Raw genomic sequence first — 23,002 nt, forward strand, 5'->3', positions numbered from 1 at the left:
TGCCCGAAGACGTCATGACTGCAGGACTCTGCTTCCATTGATAGGCCTATTACGGGAGGAGGAGGACGTTTCGAGGAATCACTGGATTGAAGGTGGTTATAGGACTGAGGCCGACCTGCTGAGGTAGAGGTGGGAGGCTGGAAAACATACTCTGGAAAACATACTCAATAAAGTGTTAAAATCACTGCTGCAGCATAGACATTAGATTGAAACGCTGCTCCTTTTGGCGCGAGGGTGTCTTCTGATTTTCTTCAAGTAAGTGGGTCTTTTGTATGCATGTTATAGTTATTATATTTACATTTACATTAAATAACGATCGTGAATAGCCTATACGCGCATTATAATCGTCAACATGATGTTTGATCAGGCTATATGGTTGTTCTGAATAGCAGTAACTTCGACTAAAGGAATGCTAATTGAAGGAAATTATGTTCCATTATTCCCGTAGCTAGTGTATTTCATATTTATAGTAAACTAGTTAGCTGCAATATATAAAGCAATCAAGCAATCAAGCTCATTGTTTTACTGCTGCCGAAGTGATTGCAGTTTTTGAATCTGAATTCAGCGCCACATTGTAGTTGCACACAGATTCACCATGGAGTGGAGTTTAGTTTTCTAGGTCAGGGAAAGATTGAAAGACAGTCAGAAATGTTGAAAAAGTGCAGACAAATCCCTTTTAATATGTTTCGATATAAGAAACGTCCTGGTTATATATAATATGAAGGGGAAATAATGATATTCATGAGTATTAAGGGGGATTATTTTGAACTTTTCCCCCACCCCTAAATGTTTATCATCACCATGACATTGACAGGAAAAGTTGCCCCTGGCTGGGGCTTACAAGGTGCAGGGCTGTCCCCTCTTCCCCTCAAAGACCACTCACCGTTGACACTTTCATGGCCTGGCTGAAAAGAGAGATAAAGCAAAAATTCCCTTTATCTGGTGCCACAGCCCTGAGGGGTAGTATGAGCTCTGGCCCAGCCAGAGATGAAAAGATAGGAGCATGTAGAACATAGCATGAGCCCACATGTGAAACGCATTAGGTCCTACAAAGTTGAGTAACTGTCTGGGGCATGCCATTCCTTCAGCTAAGCAACAGGAGAAACCTCTATCTGCGCTGCTGACGACCTTAACACAAACCTCTCTCAGTAAATGGTGAAGCAACACAGTTACATTAGCATAATAATTAGGGAGCAATCGGTTTTTGGGGTCTAAAATGTTTGAGCTGGATGGTGACGTCTTCCCATCCATCTAGGCATCTATCCATCCATCAATCCATCAATCCAATCATCTCTCTCTCTCTCTCTCAAACTGAAATATCTCCTTGCTCTCCGCAAGATAAATCTGTTTTGTTACCACCATACCTAATCCTCAGTCCACCCTGGAATTGTGGTGAGGTCTAGGTTGTTGGAGAAGCCCGTGAGGCTGAGGATAATGTCAAAACATAAGAAGACTCTTATTTCTGGCTGATGAAATGCAACAAACATGCTGACCTTGTGACTCAAACCACTCACCACACAAGCTGTAGCTGGTCCATTGAATAAGCTTTCGTTTTCTGTTGGCATCAGATATTCAATCGGTTCAGATGCCCCTTAATCGTTAAAACCTTTCATACATGAATATCCCTTCACACTCAACTTTGAATTCAAATATGATTCCATTCATTTCAGCAACTCATAGCACAATACAGTCTTCAAGGTGCCTAAATACATTACCTTGCTTATTTCAGTCATTCATTGGTCATTCTGGTCCGTGTCTGCCTCCTCCAGTTTACATACAGTGAGTTCCCTGCCCTTTCCGAACCATGCCGTCTTGGTGCCCTCTCCTGTGTCGCCTAGCCATGCTACTCTGTGTGTGGGCACCATGCCAGGCCCAGTCGGACACCGAGCTTCCCCCTGGCACCCCCATCATCCAGCTGCGTCTGGCAGGGGACAAACGCAAGCACTACGAGGGCCGGGTGGAGGTCTACTACAATGGCGAGTGGGGCACGGTGTGCGACGACGACTTCTCTATCCATGCGGCCAACATATTGTGCAGAGAGCTGGGCTTCGTGGAGGCCGTGTCCTGGTCCCCGTCCTCCAAGTACGGCAAGGGAGAAGGTAAGGAACACAGAAGAGTAGGGGCTTAATTAAAGGGATAGTTCAGTAACATGTTGTAATTGGAAATCCACTTTGACCATTAAGACTTCATTAACGGGATAGTTCAGTGAAATATATGGAAATATATATTTGTTTCCTTTGAGAATCAATGACAGACTGCAACCAGAATTGGGTCTAGCATATTGTAGCATGGAGTGGTCTAATATTTGCGATTAGAATGATCATCATTCTTGTAACGTATTCCAGAGAGACTTTTTCTATTACCCAGGTAAATTAGAAAGATGAGATATAGTATGTCCCTCTTTGCAGGGACTATGATTAGGATTAACGAAGATATGTCTCAATGGGAACACATGAGTCTTTGACGATGGGAGGTTGGGTTAATAACATCTTTCATCTGGCTTTTATAGAGAGCAGCCAGAGCTCCATACATCTCAATACTGTTCCATTTGCAACCTTCAATCAGATTTATGGAGTTGGGAAAGTCATTAGACACATGACAATACCAGAGATATTCTTACAAAACAAGGGGGATGATGAGATTATGTCTATGTGTCTGGCTTAGTGTTACCATTTTCCAGTCATTTTCCCCACACAAAGTTTGATTGGTGTGTATCAGCTAGCTAGACTTCAATGGGTAAAACAGTGGTTTTTTGAGGTATTACGGCCCCAGACAGGGGAAACGTGCTGTATTCGTTATGGGATTTTCATGGAACATATGACTCTGTTTTGAGCTGCTGAGATAGAAGTTATATAATGTTCACTGCATGTGCAGCCAAAAGGGTTTCTTGATCTTGAACTATGTAGACTGGAGAGTTGGGAAAGCTAGGCTTTTGTCATAGCCAGTATAGGTAACATAGGAATAGGTGTGAATATCCGCCCAACATCCCCAGAGCAATTTATTTTTGCAACATTTATAATCACAAAATGCTGAGTTATCAAAATGTTATTTGCTGGGTGTTTCCTGACAGGAAAGGATGTATATATATGATTTATTTAACTAGGCAAGTCAGTTAAGAACAAATTCTTATTTACAATGACAGCCTACTTGGGAACAGTGGGTTAACTGCCTTGTTCAGGGGCAGAATGACAGCCTTACCTTTGGGATTCGATCTAGCAAACTTTTGGTTACTGGCCCAACACTCTAACCACTAGGGTACCTGCAGCCCCTGAAGTCATGTTGTAAGTATTAGCTAAGAAGTAACATTTATTGTTGTGGCTCATATTCAGCTTCTGCAGTGTCTGGGTTATAGATTAATTACAGAAAGGGCCTGAGGCCCAGTTTTTCTCAATTGCTAAAACACTATAACCCATTGGCTGAACAAAGTTCTCAGTTGCCTGGACTCATTTAGCTAATTATGCAGTCTGTTGTCAATACCTTAAACCATTTCACATGGTAAAACAACATTTTCAGATCTCACTTGGACTTTTCAGCAAAACTCTAAACACATTCTCATTCTCAAATCACTTTCTGCACTCTAATGCACATGTCATCCATACTGGTAAACACAAGTGGCAACAATCAAATACAAATAGAGAACATATGTCATTGATTGAACACAACCACTCAAAATTGATTTAACCTGTTTCAAATGATGCGACACAACCAATATAAGCCAGTTCAGAGAGCAAACAGGTTGTTGAAGGTGGGAAGGAGAAAGTCTGAGAATGGATACTGTAGTACAGTGCATTGTAGGCTGTATACTGTACAATGGACAAATTGTATGGCCCTGAACATTGTGCTTTCCATTTATTAACAGTACTGACTGCTCAATCGATTTTGACTGGTTGCAGGTTCATATCAAGAAAGAACAAGAATTAGAGTATCACAGACAAAGGGGTACAAGGAGGAGGAAGAACAAAAAACTAAATTGCAAAGAGCAAAGCAGAGTAGTAATTTCTGATCCATTTTGAGCGACTATGATAGAACATGTTTTCGTTCATCAAAAGACAATGACGGAAAAATATGAATATTTTTTTAGATTAAAAATGTACTCCTCCCTGAGAATTGTATGTTTTGAACAATGTGTTTTCTATTTTTCGGGGGAATTGTTTACTGACTGCTTGAGAGTGTATATCATTTTGATCACTTTGTTTATGATTTGAGAGCAGTGTTTGATTTTGAACACAGGTAAAACTGTTTTGAGGCGAATGTTTCATTTTGCAAGAGGAGTCAGAGGTTATGTAAATAGTGCTTGAAGATGATGTTTTGTGTTTAATGTTTTCAGGTAATGGAGCAAGGTTTCAGAAATTGTGTTTTAGCAATTGAGAAAAACTGTAAGTACCTTACTGTGATTGTTTTCAAATAAAATGGTCAAAAGAAACAAAAATATATTTTTAGCAAAGAGCAATTTCTCAATCAAGAATTTTGCTTGGACTCTCTGGGAGTGGTCTAAGTAGGGAGTGGACTGTCTGGGAGTGGTCTAAGTAGGGAGCCAATAACTAGCTGTTATTGGCTGGAAGGTTTGAACTCTCTTTATTATTGGGCTATTAACAACATTTCAGGCTAGGTTTTTCAAACAGTTCTTACACTTTAACGGCATTATCATAATTTTTTTACAATTTCACAGTATTATTTCAACCTAATAGTGTGGAAATATATATAACACACAGGAAAATCTAAATCTTTAAAAATCAAAATCTTTAAAAATGGATTTGAGCAATCTCATGCCCACTTTATTAAGGTCCTGGACCCAGATTCAAATCAAATCAAATGTTATTTGTCACATGTGCCGAATACAACCTTACTGTGAAATGCTTACTTACAAGCCCTTAATCAACAATGCAGGTCAAGAAAAAGAGTAACAAAAATATTTACTAAAAAACTAAAGTAAAAAATTATATAAAAAGTAACACAATAAAATAATAATACAGAGGCTATATACAGGGGGTACCGGTACCGAGTCAATGGGAGGGGTACAGGTTAGTCGAGGTAATTTGTAGGTAGTGACTATGTATAGATAATAAACAGTGAGTAGCAGCTGTGTAAAACTAATGTAAATAGTCAGGGTCAGGCCAATCTTTTTTATTTTATTAATTTTTTTACCCCGTTTTCTCCCCAAACTCGTGGTATCCAATTGTTTAGTAGCTACTATCTTGTCTCAACGCTGCAACTCCCGTACGCCGTACGGGCTCGAGAGAGGCGAAGGTTGAAAGTCATGCATCCTCCGATACACAACCCAACCAAGCCGCACTGCTTCTTAACACAGCGCGCATCCAACCCGGAAGCCAGCCGCACCAATGTGTCGGAGGAAACACTGTGCACCTGGCAACCTTGGTTAGCGCGCACTGCGCCCGGCCCGCCACAGGAGTCGCTGGTGCGCGATGAGACAAGGATATCCCAACCGGCCAACCCCTCCCTAACCCGTACGACACTAGGCCAATTGTGCGTCGCCTCACGGACCTCCCGGTCGCGGCCAGTTACGACAGAGCCCGGGCACGAACCCAGAGTCTCTGGTGGCACAGCTGGCGCTGCAGTACAGCGCCCTTCACCACTGCGCCACCCGGGAGGCTAAGGGTGGCCAATCTTGATGTATTGTTCAGCAGTCTTATGGCTTGGGTGTAGAAGCTGTTATTGAGCCTTTTGGACCTAGACTTGGCACTCTGGTACCGCTTGCCATGCGGTAGCAGAGAGAACAGTCTATGACTTTGGTGACTGGAGTTTTTGACAATTTTTTGTGCCTTCCTCTGACACCGCCTAGTATATATGTCCTGGATGGAAGGAAGCTTGGCCCCAGAGATGTACTGGGACGTACGCACTACCCTCTGTAGCACCTTACGGTTGGATGCCGAGCAGTTGCCATACCAGGCGGTGATGCAACCGGTCAGGATGCTCTCAATGGTGCAGCTGTAGATCTTTTTGAGGATCTGGGGACCCATGCCAAATCTTTTCAGTCTCCTGTGGGAGAAAAGGAGTTGTCGTGCCCTCTTCACGACTGTCTTGGTGTGTTTGGACCATGATAGTTTGTTGGTGATGTGGACACCAAGGAACTTGAAACTCTCGACCAGCTCCACTACAGCCCCGTCGATGTGAATGGAGGCGTGTTCGGCCCTCCTTTTCCTGTAGTCCACGATTATCTCCTTTGTCTTGTTCACGTTGAGGGAGAGGTTGTTGTCCTGGCACCACACTGCCAGGTCTCTGACCTCCTCCCTATAGGCTGTCTCATCGTTGTCAGTGATCAGGCCTACCACTGTTGTGTTGTCAGCAAACTTAAAAACTTCTTCGGGATCAGTGTCCCTTCCTAGGGACGGTTGAGCTAACATAGGCTAATGCGATTAGCATGAGGTTGTATGTAACAAGAAAATTTATCAGGACATAGACATATCTGATATTGTCAGAAAGCTTAAATTCTTGTTAATCTAACTGCACTGTCCAATTTACAGTAGCTATTACAGTGAAAGAATACCATGCTATTGTTTGAGGAGAGTGCACAATTTTGAACATAAAAAGCTATTAATAAACTAATTTGGCATATTTATGCAGTCTTGATACAACATTTTGAGCAGAAATGCAATGCTTCATTGGATCAGTCTAAAATGTTGCACATACACTGCTGCCATCTAGTGGCCAAAATGATTATCACACCTGGGCTGGAATAATACATTATGGCCTTTCTCCTGCTACAGGAAGTTAGATTTGAGTATGTCATTTCAGGCAAAAATGGAAATAAAAGGGACGGATCCTTAATCTTTGAACCACCCCTCCCGGATCCGGGATAATTCTCATCAGCAACGCTGAATAGCATTGCGCAACAGTCAAAGAATATTACTAGAAAATATTCATATTCATGAAATCACAAGTGCAATATAGGAAAACACAGCTTAGCCTTTTGTTAATCACCCTGTCATCTCAGATTTTAAAATGATGTTTTACAGCGAAAGCAATCCAAGCGATTGTGTAAGTTTATCGATAGTCTAGCATAGCATTATGTACACTTAGCATCAGGAAGCTTGGTCACGAAAATCAGAAAAGCAATCAAATTAACCGTTTACCTTACAGCATACTTACTTAACAGCATTCCCACATAGGTGTTTCTTTTGTCCAGGTGGGAAAGGACAGTATGGAGTGCGATTGAGATTGCGTCATCTGTGGATATTTTGGGGTGTTATGAAATTGGAGTGGGTTTAGGGTTTCCGGGATGATGGTGAGTGCTACGGGGCGGTAGTCATTTAGGCAGGTTACCTTCGCTTTCTTAGGAACAGGGACTATGGTGGTCTGCTGGAAACATGTAGGTATTACAGACTTGATCAAGGAGAGGATGAAAATGGTCCACGCATGCTCTGAGTACATGTCCTGGTAATCCGTCTGGCCCTGCAGCCTTGTGAATGTTGACCTGTTTAAAGGTCTTGCTCACATCGGCTACGTAGAGTGTGATCACACAGGCTCTCGTGCATGTTTCACTGTTTCTTCCCTCGAAGTGAGCATAAAAGGCATTTAGCTCGTCTGGTTGGCTCCCGTCACTGGGCAGCTCGCGGCTGGGTTTCCCTTTGTATTCTGTAATAGTTTGCAAGCCCTGCCACATCCGACGTGCGTCAGAGCCGGTGTAGTAGGATTGAAACTTTGTCCTGTATTGATGCTTTGCCTGTTTGTTTGGTCATCTGAGGGCATAGCGGGATTTCTTAAAAGCGTACGGATTACTGTCCCGCTCCTCCTGTACTCCCAGCTCTAACCTTTAGCTTGGTGCAGATGTTGCCTGTATTCCATGGCTTCTGTTTGGGATATGTACGTATCTTCACTGTTGGGACGATTTCATCGATGCACTTATTTATTAAGCTGGTGACTGAGGTGGTATACTCCTCAATGCCATTGGATGAATCCCGGAACATATTCCAGTCTGTGCTAGTCTGTGTAGCGTGGCATCCACGTCATCTGACCACTTTTGTATTGAGCAAGTCACTGGTACTTCCTGCTTTAGTTTTGCTTGTAAGCATGAATCAGCAGGATAGAATTGTGGTCAGATTTGCCAAATGGAGGGTGAGGGAGAGCTTTGTAAGTGTCTCTGTGTGTGGAGTAAAGGTGGTGTAGAGTTTTTTCCCTCTGGTGCACATGTGACATGCTGGTAAAACTAATTTAAGTTTGCCTGCATTAAAGTCCTCGGCCACAAGAAGCGACACTTCTGGATTATAATTTTCTGGTTTGCTTATGGCCTTATACAGCTCCTTGAGTGCGGTCTTAGTGCCAGCATTGGTTTGTGGTGGTAAATAGACGGCTTCGAAAAATATAGATGAAAACTCTCTTGGTAGATAGTGTGGTCTGCAGTTTATCTTAAAAATGTTTTAACCTTTATTTAACTAGGCAAGTCAGTTAAGAACAAATTGTATTTACAATGACAGCCCACCCTGGCCAAGCCCAGATGATGCGGGGCCAATTGTGCGCTGTCCTATGTGACTCCCGATCACGGCCGGTTGTGATACAGCCTGGGATCAAACCCGAGTCTATAGTTACACCTATAGCACTGCGCCACTCAGTTCCCCACTCAGTCATGATGTACTCTACCTCAGGCAACCGATACCTCAAGACCTCATTAACGGCAGGTAGCCTAGTGGTTAGAGGGTTGTACTAGTAAACCAAAAGGTTGCAACATCAAGTCCCCAAGCTGATAAGGATCAAATAAAAAATCTGTCATTCTACTCCTGAACAAGGCTGTCATTGAAAATAATATATATTTCTTAACCGAATGGCCTAGTTAAATAAAAAAATTAACAGCGCCAGCTGTTATTGACAAATAGACACACCACCCCTCGTCTTACTAGACATAGCTGTTCTGTCCTGCCGATGCACGGAAAACCCAGCCAACTGAATCTTATCCGTATCGACTCGATGAAACATAAGATATTACTGTTTTTACTGTCATGTTGGTAAGATAGTCTCGAGTGGAGATTGTTCAGTTTATTTTCCAGTGATTGCACATTGGCCAATAGAATGGATGGTAGAGGTGGGTTACCCACTCGCGGATGAATTCTCACAAGGCACCCCAATCTCCACCCCCTGTATTTCCGTCTTTTCTTCACGCGAATGGTGGGGATTTGGGCCTGGTCTCGGAGAAGCTGTAAATCTTTTGCGTCGGACTCATTAAAGAAATAATCTTTGTCCAGTTCGAGGTGAGTAATCGCTGTTCTGATATCCTGAAGCTCTTTTCTGTTATAAGAGACGGTAGCAGAAACTTTATGTACAAAATAAGTTACAAACAATGCGAAAAAACACACAAAATAGCTCAGTTGGTTAGGAGCCTTTAAAACGGCAGCCATGCCCTTCTGGCGCCATTATTCAGTCTAGATTATGCCTAGTCCTGGATTTTCAATGGAGAAAATACAGTATATTGAAAGTATGTTTTAGTCCACAATGAGACTGGCCCAAAGTGTTCCCCAAAGGTGTTGACTGTTGAAGCTTAAAATTGATATAGGGCGTTGGGGAGGGTTCATTAGATGTGTGGTCATTAGAGGTGTCTCCATCCCCCATTGTTCAAAGGTCGGATCTGGCTGGACAACGTCCACTGTTCGGGGCGGGAGAGAACACTGGCTCAGTGTAAGTCCAATGGCTTCGGAGTGTCCGACTGCAAACACTCTGAGGACGTGGGAGTGGTGTGTAACCAGAGACGCATCCCCGGCTTCAAGTTCATCAGTAGCTTCACCAACAGTGTGGAGGTAAGCCTAAAACATAAACACACATGTTAGCACATAGAAATACAGACACACACACTTATGTACACACGGCTGCACGGCCGCACATACACACAACACACACACACCATACATGATTGCTTCTTTGCTTTTGTTGGATGCTGTTACGGTGCAATTTCACAGACATGCAAGACAGATGTGGAGCAATAGCTGAGAATATGTGTTTAAAGTTTGAAATGAGTTCTGGATATCAGGGATCTTAGTGTTGAAATGTCTTACGGTAAACCCTTTCGTCAAACCCAGTCTCCATGCTCCAACCTGTTGGAGACAGGAAGGGAAGTGGAAGGGTAGAGTAGGGAGGGAGGTGGAAGGGTAGGGAGGTAGGAAGGTGGAAGGGTAAGGAAGGAGTGAGTGGGAAGTGTAGGGAGGGCGGGAGGTGGAAGGGTACACTCTTAAAGGTGCTATCTAGAACCAATAAAGGTATTTAGGCTGTTCCAATAAGGTAACTCGTTGAAGAACCCTTTTTGGTTCCAGGTAGAACCCTTTTGGGTTCCATGCAGAACAATTTCTACAGAGGGTTCTACATGGAACCCAATAGAGTTCTACCTGGAACCAAAAAGGTTATCCTACCGGGACAGTTGAATAACTGTTTTGGTACCGTTTTTTCGAGAGTGTAGGGAGGAAGGGAGGTAGAAGGGTAGAAAGGAAGGGAGGTAGAAGGGTAGAAAGGAAGGGAGGTAGAAGGGTAGAAAGGAAGGGAGGTTGAAGGGTAGAGAGGACAGGAGGTAGAAGGGTAGAAAGAAAGGGAGGTAGAAGGGTAGAGAGGGGAGGTTTTTATTTTTTATTTCCCCTTTATTTAAACAGGTAGGCCAGTTGAGAACAAGTTCTCATTTACAACTGCGACCTGGCCAAGATAAAGCAAAGCAGTGCCACAAAAACAACAACACAGTTACACATAAACAAATGTACAGTCAATAACACAATAGCAAATGTAGAAGAGTAGGGAGGTAAGGCAAAAATAGGCCATAGAGGCAAAATAATTTCAATTTAGCATTAACACTGGAGTGATAGATGTGCAGATGATGATGTGCAAGTAGAGATACTGGGATGCAAAAGAGCAAGAAGATAAATAACAATATGGGGATGAGGTAGTTGGGTGTGCTATTTACAGATTGGCTGTGTACAGGTACCACTATTGATCTGTACGCTGCTCTGACAGCTGATGCTTAAAGTTATAGAGGGAGATATAAGTCTCCAGCTTCAGTGATTTTTGCAATTAGTTCCAGTCATTGGCAGCAGAGAACTGGAAAGGCGGCCAAAGTAAGTGTTGGCTTTGGGTGTGACCAGTGAAATATTCCTGCTGGAGCGCGTGCTATGAATGGGTGTTGCTATGGTGACCAGTGAGCTGAGATAAGGCGGCGCTTTACCTAGCAAAGACTTATAGATGACCTGGAGTCAGTGGGTTTGGCGACAAATCTGTAGCCAGCCAACGAGAGAATACAGGTCGCAGTGGTGGGTAGTATATGGGGCTTTGGTGACAAAACAGATGGCACTGTGATAGACTGCATCCAGTTTTCTGAGTAGAGTGTTGGAGGCTATTTTGTAAATTACATTGCCAAAGTCATGGATCGATAGGATAGTCAGTTTTACGAGGGTATGTATGGCAGCATGAGTGAAGGAGGCTTTGTTGCGAAATAGGAAGCCGATTCTAGCTTTCATTTTGGATTGGAGATGCTCAATGTGAGTCTGGAAGGAGAGTTTACAGTCTAACCAGACATCTAGGTATTTGTAGTTGTCCACATATTCTAAGTCGGAAACGTCCAGAGTAGTGATGCTAGTTGGGCGGGCGGGTGCAGGCAGCATTCGATTGAAGAGCATGCATTTAGTTTTACTAGCTTTTAAAAGCAGTTGGAGGCCACAGAAGGAGAGTTGTATGGCATTGAAGCTCGTTTGGAGGTTTGTTAAACACATTGCCCAAAGAATGGTCAGATGTATACATAATTGTGTCGTCTGCGTAGAGGTGGATCAGAGAATCACCAGCAGCAAGAGCAACATCATTGATATATACATAGAAAAGAGTCTGCCCAGGAATTGAACCTCGTGGCACTCCCATAGAGACTGCCAGGACCGGACAACATGCAATCCGATTTGACACAATGAACTCTATCTGAGAAGTAGTAGTTGGTGAACCAGGCGAGGCAGTCATTTGAGAAACCAAGGCTGTTGAGTCTGCCGATGAGAATGCTGTGATTGACAGAGTCAAAAGCCTTGGCCAGGTCGATGAAGACGGCTGCACAGTACTGTCTTTTATTGATGGCGGTTGTGATTCGTTTAGGACCTTGTGAGTGGCTGAGGTGCACACATGACCAGCTTGGAAGCCAGATTGCATAGTGGAAAAGGTACGGTGGGATTCGAAATGGTCGGTGATCTGCTTTCAAAGATTTTGGAAAGACAAGGCAGGATGTATATAGGTTTATAACAGTTTTGGTCTAGAGTGTCTCCCCCTTTGAAGAGGGGGATGACCGCGACAGCTTTCCAATCTTTGGGAATCTCAGACGATACGAAAGAGAGGTTGAACAGACTAGTAATAGGGGCTGCAACAATTTTGGTGGATCATTTTTAAAAGAGAGGGTCCAGATTGTCTATCACAGCTGATTTGTAGGTAGAACGGTAGAGAGAAAGCTAGGTAGAAGGGTAGAAAACAGGAGGATATCTGTGTAATCCTTTATGAGATATTCATGAGAAATGATTTCACATTCCATCCAGACAAGTGGGGGTTCCCTTAAAAGGTCTGGACTGTGATTGTAACTTAGGCTAAATCAAACACGAGTTCCTGTAGAGAAAGTCCACATAGCACCAACAGAGACACATATCTTTGGTAATGTGTCTGTGTGACTTTAATCAGCCTGTACACAACACTAATCCTTGAGTTTAGTTCAACTCAAGTTTGACTGTAGCTGTATTGATTTTGGAACTTCTCTGGGAGTTGGAATAACAGCCGTAGCTAAGTTTAGGGATCACACTAAGTTTTGACTTTGACTTTTGACTTGGAGTGCCCTGAATTCACAGAAAGAAGCAGTTTTTGCAATTCTGCAAATACTGTTTATTTCAGTTTCACTTATTTAGAATGACTTTAAACGTCTACATAAGGTTAACAACAAACCAGAGCTTGAACATGTTAAATTAAACCTATTAGGGCAACAGTGACATTGAGAAAGTATTTTAGGTTGAGACTTGCTCAGGAGAGAAAATGTGAATGGAACCAGACGATGAAAGGGGATCCCACCCAGTAGGCCAGGAAACGTGACGTTATACAACGGCAACAGACGTGACACAAGTGGGACACATTTTTAATCTTCCACTAGTGCGCTCACATTCGCCTACAGCAGGAAACGAGATACATTTGAGCTCAGCGGGCTATGGCCCGTCTGTGGCCATTTACTTTACCACAGTAGGCCCTTCTTTCTGGCGTAACCATGGTGACAGCCCAGTTGAGAACCCCTCTCTGGTGTCTGGGATGCTTACCAGGTGACTCACAGAGACCCAGACCCCGCTGACTGGTACGGAGGAGATGACGACATAGTGGATGAAACACACACACACACACAGGGGGAATACCACCCCATCATGATGATGAGAGCACCTCTGTGCTGGGATGGAAAGTCTGCATGGGTTTATAGCGCTAAATAAAGGGGGGTGGCATTCCTGGTTTAGCATAGAGTACTTGGACACTAATCTAAAACTCCTGCAGTCCCCCATACAGACAGCGAGGAATAACATGACTATGGCCATTTATGTGAGACTAGCTCAACCAATAGTGTTTGTGTGTCCTTTGAATGTGTTTGAATTTAAAAACGAGTTAAATGCATCTAAAACTGAGGCCAGTCTGTGGTTTATCATTTTAACAGTTAGCAGTTGAGAGCAGCAGGATAGTCAAATGCCACTGACTGCGCTAGACTAGAGAATTTGCAGTGTTCAAATTCCAGTGGATTCTTCTCCAGTGTCTGTTTTCACTCGACTTCATAAGATAACAAGACCCTGCAGAACTTCTCAGATCCCTGTGTATCTTTCTAATGAAATGAACGATCAACTCTATGAGAAAGTATGAGGAAAGTGGAGGGAGGAAGAAAGGCATTGGAATAGGAGATGTGATCATGAAATGAACTACTACTTTCAAGGCTTAATGAAGCCTTCATACACCTTTTATAAAACGACATGCTTCATAAATGATTCATAAGCTTCTAGCTTGGAATCTAAATGGGAAAACCTAGTTCAATAGATTAATCCCTATCCTCAAACTTCACTCTGTTCATTTTATACTATGTCTGCTATACGTGAACATTGGACTTACAAACGGCGCCCTCCCGCTGTTTATTTGTGCCCTGTTTATATTTACGTCTCTATGGGTGTTATTACAGATAACTGTCCACACTATGCAAATATTTCCCTGGACTGACCAGAGTCTTTCAACTAGCAGGGGAGTGGACTGGGAAAATGTGTCGTTTTGCCTCTTCACCAAGCCTGACCTTGGGTCAGAAACAGGAACAAGTAGCTCCTGTCTTCCATTCATTCCTGGGATGAAGAGGTATTCTATGCAGGGTTTCCAACCAGGTCATGCCCTGACCCAACTTTGTCAATATGTCTTTATGTAACAAGACCCAACCAGACACAACTGTGCTACATGCTAATTCAGTTATTAATATTTCCCAAAATATTTTCTCCTACAGTATCTTGGTATGCTCTATCCTGTCCCTAAGTTCAACTTTTTTAAATTAAACTCACAGACAAGGTCTATGGGTGTTTTGGGGGTTCTCTGCTTATCAAAGGCTTGTTTGTTGTTTGTGTGCGTGTGTGGTTTACACTAGTTAGCTGTCAAAAAGGAACACAAGACCACACAGATTGGGCTATTATATTAAGCATTTACCACAAATGATAGGTTGTCCATAATAAAAACATCAGTCCTGCAGCTGACTAAAAGTTGTCTTTCCATAATTTCAGCTAAACCGATGCCCCTTTGGTGGTAAAAGTAGACACTGAATTCTCTCCATCTCTTGATAATCATTTCACAGACTCACAGACATTTTTTGTTATTTAAGCAAAACTTAAACGTCATGATATACTAGCGTATGACCATTTCTTCCATCACATTTCACACTGGAACTTTCAAGTGTCTCCTAGCATTTAGCCCTTATAAATCATCTCAGTTGTTCAGCTCTGCTCCAGGCAGATTCTCCCTGTATGCGTTAACCCCCTGCTTTCATCTATCCAAGCAGAGCATGTCAAACCCACACAGAGCTGTGTTTTTACCTTTGACCCCTGTCATCTACAGTGGGGCAAAAAAGTATTTAGTCAGCCACCAATTGTGCAAGTTCTCCCACTTAAAAAGATGAGAGAGGCCTGTAATTTTCATCATAGGTACACTTCAACTATGACAGACACAATGAGAAAAAAAATATCCAGAAAATCACATTGTAGGATTTTTTATGGATTTATTTGCAAATTATGGTGGAAAATAAGTATTTGGTCACCTACAAACAAGCAAGATTTCTGGCCCTCACAGACCTGTAACTCCTTCTTTAAGAGGCTCCTCTGTCCTCCACTCGTTACCTGTACTAATGGCACCTGTTTGAACTTGTTATCAGTATAAAAGACACCTGTCCACAACCTCAAACAGTCACACTCCAAACTCCACTATGGCCAAGACCAAAGAGCTGTCAAAGGACACCAGAAACAAAAATGTAGACCTGCACCAAGCTGGGAAGACTGAATCTGCAATAGGTAAGCAGCTTGGTTTGAAGAAATCAACTGTGGGAGCAATTATTAGGAAATGGAAGACATACAAGACCACTGATAATCTCCCTCAATCTGGGGCTCCACGCAAGATCTCACCCCGTGGGGTCAAAATTATCACAAGAACGGTGAGCAAAAATCCCAGAACCACACGGGGGGACGTAGTGAATGACCTGCAGAGAGCTGGGACCAAAGTAACAAAGCCACCATCAGTAACACACTACGCTGCCAGGGACTCAAATCCTGCAGTGCCAGACGTGTCCCCCTGCTTAAGCCAGTACATGTCCAGGCCCGTCTGAAGTTTGCTAGAGAGCATTTGGATGATCCAGAAGAAGATTGGGAGAATGTCATATGGTCAGATGAAACCAAAATATAACTTATTGGTAAAAACTCAACTCGTCGTGTTTGGAGGACAAAGAATGCTGAGTTGCATCCAAATAAATATCATGCTTTGGGGCTGTTTTTCTGCCAAGGGACCAGGACGACTGATCCGTGTAAAGGAAAGAATGAATGGGGCCATGTATCGTGAGATTTTGAGTGAAAACCTCCTTCCATCAGCAAGGGCATTGAAGATGAAACGTGGCTGGGTCTTTCAGCATGACAATGATCCCAAACACATCGCCCAGGCAACGAAGGAGTGGCTTCGTAAGAAGCATTTCAAGGTCCTGGAGTGGCCTAGCCAGTCTCCAGATCTCAACCCCATAGAAAATCTTTGGAGGGAGTTGAAAGTCCGTGTTGCCCAGCAACAGCCCCAAAACATCACTGCTCTAGAGAGGATCTGCATGGAGGAATGGGCCAAAATACCAGCAACAGTGTGTGAAAACGTTGTGAAGACTTACAGAAAACGTTTGACCTCTGTCATTGCCAACAAAGGGTATATAACAAAGTATTTAGATCAACTTTTATTGACCAAATACTTATTTTCCACCATAATTTGCAAATAAATTCCTTAAAAATCCTACAATGTCATTTTCTGGATTTTTTTTCCTCATTTTGTCTGTCATAGTTGAAGTGTACCGATGATGAAAATTACAGTCCTCTCTCATCTTTTTAAGTGGGAGAACTTGCACAATTGGTGCCTGACTAAATACTTTTTTGCCCCACTGTAGCTACAGTATGTCCTGTAAGTGATGTCAACATTTCTTTAGTGCCGCCTCATGGTGACCTTCTTCGGTCAGTGTTAGCCATGTTTTAACAATGGAACTACATCAGCTCGGTGGTGGTGTGTTGGTAATGAGAATCCCTCTGCATATGTTTACGCTAGTCTTGTATTGTCACGTTCTGACCTTTATTTCCTTTGTTTTGTCATTATTTAGTATGGTCAGGGTGTGAGTTGGGGTGGGCAGTCTTTGTTTGTTTTTCTATGATGTGGGAGATTGTCTATGTTGATTGCTTGTTTCAGCACAGTTAGCTTCACGGTTGTTATTTTGTTTATTGTTTTTGTATAGTGTTTCAGTGTTCAGTGTTTTCTTTATTAAAATTCATGATGAACACATACAACGCCGCATTTTGGTCCTCCGATCCTTCTCGCCTCTCCTCTTCAGATGAAGACTGGGATTCGATGGAGCAGTGCGAGGAAGGTTACAGGAGAATGAGGTTGGCGAAGCCAGCACGGCAGCGCGACAGGTACGAGAGGCAGCCCCAATAATTTTTTTGGGGGGGCAGACGAGGTGTGGGGCTAAGCCAGGTAGCAGACCTGAGCTCACTCCTCGTGCTTATTATAAGCAGCGCGTTACTGGTCAGGCACCGTGTTATGCGGTAACGCGCACGGTGTCACCAGTACGTGCCCATAGCCCGGTGCGCTATAGGGCAGCCCCCCGAAAGTGCCATGCGAGTGTGGGCATCGAGCCAGGGCGTATGGTGCCTGCTCAGCCTGTCTGGTTGCCGTTTCGGGCCAGGGTATCCTGCGCCGGCTCTGCGTGCTGTGTCTCCGAGGGTGCAGTGCGTCCTATGCCTGCGCTCCGCTCATGCCGGGCAAATGTGGGAGTGGAGCCTAAGGGAGAGGTGCGCGTAGTAAGCACTAGATCTCCCGTGCTTACCCACAGCCCGGTTCAACCTGTGCCTGCACTCTGGAGGGTCCGGGCTAGAGTAGTTATCCAGCCTTGGGAAGTGGTGCCAAGGCTGCGCACCAGAGCTCCAGTGCTCCCCCACAGCCCGGTCCTTCAGGTGCCTCCTCCTAACACCAAGCCTCCTGAAGGTCTCCCCAGCCTGGTGGTTCCTGTGGCAGCCCCACGCACCAGGCTGTCTCTCTGTCTCCTCCCTACAGGTGGTCCTGTCTGTCCGGCACTGCCGGAGTCTCCCGCCTGTCCGGCGCTGCCGGAGTCTGAGGCGCCAGAGCCCCTCAGCCCAGAGACGCCAGAGCTTCCGCCCCTCTGTCCCGAGCTTCCGCCCCTCTGTCCCGAGCTGCTGCCCCTCTGTCCCGAGCTGCCCCTCTGTCCAGTGGGGTCATTGAGAAGGGTTGCCATGGTTAGAAAGCCACGGAGGCGGACAATAAGGCGGACTAAGACAGTGGTGAAGTGGGGTCCGCGTCCCGCGCCAGAGCCGCCACCGCGGACAGACGCCCACCCAGACCCTCCCCTATAGGTTAAGGTTTTGCGGCCAGAGTCCGCACCTTTGGGGGGGGGGGGGGACTGTCACGTTCTGACCTTTATTTCCTTTGTTTTGTTATTATTTAGTATGGTCAGGGTGTGAGTTGGGGTGGGCAGTCTATGTTTGTTTTTCTATGATGTGGGTGATTGTCTATGTTGATTGCTTGTTTCAGCACAGTTCGCATTAGCTTCACGGTTGTTATTTTGTTTATTGTTTTTGTATAGTGTTTCAGTGTTTTCTTTATTAAAATTCATGATGAACACATACCACGCCGCATTTTGGTCCTCCGATCCTTCTTGCCTCTCCTCTTCAGATGAAGAGGAGGATGACCGTGACATGTATATTTTAGCAGGAGTCGTTGTGTGATATTTGATCCCTGCTTTGTATAGATCTGTTTGTCCTCGGTTCCTTCCTCCAAGAAGCCAAAAAATGTACTAAATGAAGCCATCTAAGGGGGTCTTCTCTCTTCAGACCAAAACATTAGGAGGTGGGCAGGAAGGCTTGTTTATCAGTAGCTAACTAACACCATGGTTCTACAAGGTTGGCGGCTCACGTAATGCTGCATGTGCAGCTGGGGATAATGGCATACCACACGTGGAACCAATCGCCAAGAGGCCTGGGGAGTTGGTTCTCAGATGGTCAGCTGGGAGGAGCATGCTGCGGTGCCTCGATGTGGAGGGATATTCCATGGGGCCGGGTTACAAACTGTATCATATGATGTATAGTTTTATTATGAAATTAGGATGTATGTAATGAGGATGCACATGAGTTATCTCCTGATTTTTCCTTGCAGTTTTTTTAATGATCCTTCCTACAGTATCTATAACATCTTTAATTATGCTTCATGATCGTGAACGTTGAAATTTCAGCATTGATCTTGGCAGAGACGCACCAGCACCGTGCAATATGAACTTTGTTGAGGACTCTCTGGTGTGTCAAGCTTTTAGGGCCAGTTTCCTGGACCCAGATTAAGCCTGGTGCTGGACTTCCGGTGCCGACAGAGATGGCCGCCTCGCTTCTCGTTCCTAGGAAACGATGCAGTTTTTTTACGTGTTATTTCTTACATTTCTTACATTAGTACCCCAGGTCATCTTAGGTTTCATTACATACAGTCGAGAAGAACTACTGAATATAAGAGCAGCGTCAACTCACCATCAGTACGACCAAGAATATGACTTTTGCGAAGCGGATCCTGTGTTCTGCCTTTCACCCAGGACAACGGAATGGATCCCAGCCGGCGACCCAAAAAAACGACTTCGTAAAAGAGGGAAACGAAGCGGTCTTCTGGTCAGACTCCGGAGACGGGCACATTGTGCACCACTCCCCAGTATACTTCTCGCCAATGTCCAGTCTCTTGACAACAAGGTTGATGAAATCCAAGCAAGGGTAGCATTCCAGAGGGACATCAGAGACTGTAACGTTCTTTGCTTCACGGAAACATGGCTCTCTGGAGAGACGCTATCGGAGTCGGTGCAGCCAGCTGGTTTCTCCACGCATCTCGCCGACAGAAACAAACATCTTCCTGGTAAGAAGAGGGGCGGGGGCGTATGCCTTATGGCTAACGAGACGTGGTGTGGTCAAAAAAACATACAGGAACTCAAGGCCTTCTGTTCACCTGATTTTAGAATTCCTCACAATCAAATGTCGACCGCATTATCTACCAAGGGAATTCTCTTAGATTATAATCACAGCCGTATATATTCCCCCCAAGCAGACACATCGATGGCTCTGAACGAACATTATTTGTCTCTTTGCAAACTGGAATCCATACATCCTGAGGCTGCATTCATTGTAGCTGGGGATTTTAACAAGGCTAATCTGAAAACAAGACTCCCTAAATTGTATCAGCATATCGATTGCGCAACCAGGGCTGGCAAAACCTTGGATCATTGCTATTCTAACTTCCGCGACACATATAAGGCCCTGCCCCGCCCTCCTTTCGGAAAAGCTGACCACGACTCCATTTTGTTGATCCCTGCCTACAGACAGAAACTAAAACAAGAAGCTCCCACGCTGAGGTCTGTCCAACGCTGGTCCGACCAATCTGATTCCACACTCCAAGACTGCTTCCATCACATGGACTGGGATATGTTTCGTATTGCGTCAGACAACAACATTGACGAATACGCTGATTCGGTGTGCGAGTTCATTAGAGCGTCCGTTGAAGGTGTCGTTCCCATAGCAACGATTAAAACATTCCCAAACCAGAAACCGTGGATTGATGGCAGCATTCGCGTGAAACTGAAAGCGCGAACCACTGCTTTTAATCAGGGCAAGGTGACCGGAAACATGACCGAATACAAACAGTGTAGCTATTCCCTCCGCAAGGCAATCAAACAAGCTAAGTGTCAGTATAGAGACAAAGACACAAGAGGTATGTGGCAGGGTCTACAGTCAATCACGGATTACAAAAAGAAAACCAGCCCCGTCACGGACCAGGATGTCTTGCTCCCAGGCAGACTAAATAACTTTTTTGCCCGCTTTGAGGACAATATAGTGCCACTGACACGGCCTGCAACCAAAACATGCGGCCTCTCCTTCACTGCAGCCGAGGTGAGAAAAACATTTAAACGTGTTAACCCTCGCAAGGCTGCAGGCCCAGACGGCATCCCCAGCCGCGCCCTCAGAGCATGCGCAGACCAGCTGGCTGGTGTGTTTACGGACATATTCAATCAATCCCTATCCCAGTCTGCTGTTCCCACATGCTTCAAGAGGGCCACCATTGTTCCTGTTCCCAAGAAAGCTAAGGTAACTGAGCTAAACGACTACCGTCATCATGAAGTGCTTGAGAGACTAGTCAAGGACCATATCACCTCCACCCTACCTGACACCCTAGACCCACTCCAATTTGCTTACCGCCCAAATAGGTCCACAGACGATGCAATCTCAACCACACTGCACACTGCCCTAACCCATCTGGACAAGAGGAATACCTATGTGAGAATGCTGTTCATCGACTACAGCTCGGCATTTAACACCATAGTACCCTCCAAGCTCGTCATCAAGCTCGAGACCCTGGGTCTCGACCCCGCCCTGTGCAACTGGGTACTGGACTTCCTGACGGGCCGCCCCCAGGTGGTAAGGGTAGGCAACAACATCTCCACCCCGCTGATCCTCAACACTGGGGCCCCACAAGGGTGCGTTCTGAGCCCTCTCCTTGTACTCCCTGTTCACCCACGACTGCGTGGCCACGCACGCCTCCAACTCAATCATCAAGTTTGCGGACGACACAACAGTGGTAGGCTTGATTACCAACAACGACGAGACGGCCTACAGGGAGGAGGTGAGGGCCCTCGGAGTGTGGTGTCAGGAAAATAACCTCACACTCAACGTCAACAAAACTAAGGAGATGATTGTGGACTTCAGAAAACAGCAGAGGGAACACCCCCCTATCCACATCGATGGAACAGTAGTGGCGAGGGTAGCAAGTTTTAAGTTCCTCGGCATATACATCACAGACAAACTGAATTGGTCCACCCACACAGACAGCATCGTGAAGAAGGCGCAGCAGCGCCTCTTCAACCTCAGGAGGCTGAAGAAATTCGGCTTGTCACCAAAAGCACTCACAAACTTCTACAGATGCACAATCGAGAGCATCCTGTCGGGCTGTATCACCGCCTGGTACGGCAACTGCTCCGCCCACAACCGTAAGGCTCTCCAGAGGGTAGTGAGGTCTGCACAACGCATCACCGGGGCAAACTACCTGTCCTCCAGGACACCAACACCAGCCGATGTTACAGGAAGGCCATAAAGATCATCAAGGACAACAAACACCCGAGCCACTGCCTGTTCACCCCGCTATCATCCAGAAGGCGAGGTCAGTACAGGTGCATCAAAGCTGGGACCGAGAGACTGAAAATCAGCTTCTATCTCAAGGCCATCAGACTGTTAAACAGCCACCACTAACATTGAGTGGCTGCTGCCAACACACTGACTCAACTCCAGCCACTTTAATAATGGGAATTGATGGGAAATGATGTCAAATATATCACTAGCCACTTTAAACAATGCTACCTTATATAATGTTTACATACCCTACATTATTCATCTCATATGTATACGTACAGTGCCTTGCGAAAGTATTCGGCCCCCTTGAACTTTGCGACCTTTTGCCACATTTCAGGCTTCAAACATAAAGATATAAAACCGTATTTTTTTGTGAAGAATCAACAACAAGTGGGACACAATCATGAAGTGGAACGACATTTATTGGATATTTCAAACTTTTTTAACAAATCAAAAACTGAAAAATTGGGTGTGCAAAATTATTCAGCCCCTTTACTGTCAGTGCAGCAAACTCTCTCCAGAAGTTCAGTGAGGATCTCTGAATGATCCAATGTTGACCTAAATGACTAATGATGATAAATACAATCCACCTGTGTGTAATCAAGTCTCCGTATAAATGCACCTGCACTGTGATAGTCTCAGAGGTCCGTTAAAAGCGCAGAGAGCATCATGAAGAACAAGGAACACACCAGGCAGGTCCGAGATACTGTTGTGAAGAAGTTTAAAGCCGGATTTGGATACAAAAAGATTTCCCAAGCGTTAAACATCCCAAGGAGCACTGTGCAAGCGATAATATTGAAATGGAAGGAGTATCAGACCACTGCAAATCTACCAAGACCTGGCCGTCCCTCTAAACTTTCAGCTCATACAAGGAGAAGACTGATCAGAGATGCAGCCAAGAGGCCCATGATCACTCTTGATGAACTGCAGAGATCTACAGCTGAGGTGGGAGACTCTGTCCATAGGACAACAATCAGTCGTATATTGCACAAATCTGGCCTTTATGGAAGAGTGGCAAGAAGAAAGCCATTTCTTAAAGATATCCATAAAAAGTGTTGTTCAAAAGTTTGCCACAAGCCACCTGGGAGACACACCAAACATGTGGAAGAAGGTGCTCT

The 23,002-nt window shown here is 44.7% G+C and overlaps 1 protein-coding gene across 1 annotated transcript in view; it reads left to right on the forward strand.

The window, feature by feature from the left end:
* Positions 1 to 23,002, forward strand: part of LOC109891247 (lysyl oxidase homolog 2A-like) — a 74,568-nt gene continuing 51,566 nt past the window's right edge. The window contains exons 1-3 of the mRNA XM_020483642.2: positions 1 to 255; positions 1,770 to 2,099; positions 9,568 to 9,743. Coding sequence (XP_020339231.1) covers positions 1,805 to 2,099; positions 9,568 to 9,743 — 471 coding nt within the window. The 5' untranslated portion in view covers positions 1 to 255; positions 1,770 to 1,804. The remainder of the gene's footprint in view (positions 256 to 1,769; positions 2,100 to 9,567; positions 9,744 to 23,002) is intronic.

This window comes from Oncorhynchus kisutch, linkage group LG5 (assembly GCF_002021735.2).
Source record: "Oncorhynchus kisutch isolate 150728-3 linkage group LG5, Okis_V2, whole genome shotgun sequence".
Taxonomy (NCBI): domain Eukaryota; kingdom Metazoa; phylum Chordata; class Actinopteri; order Salmoniformes; family Salmonidae; genus Oncorhynchus; species Oncorhynchus kisutch.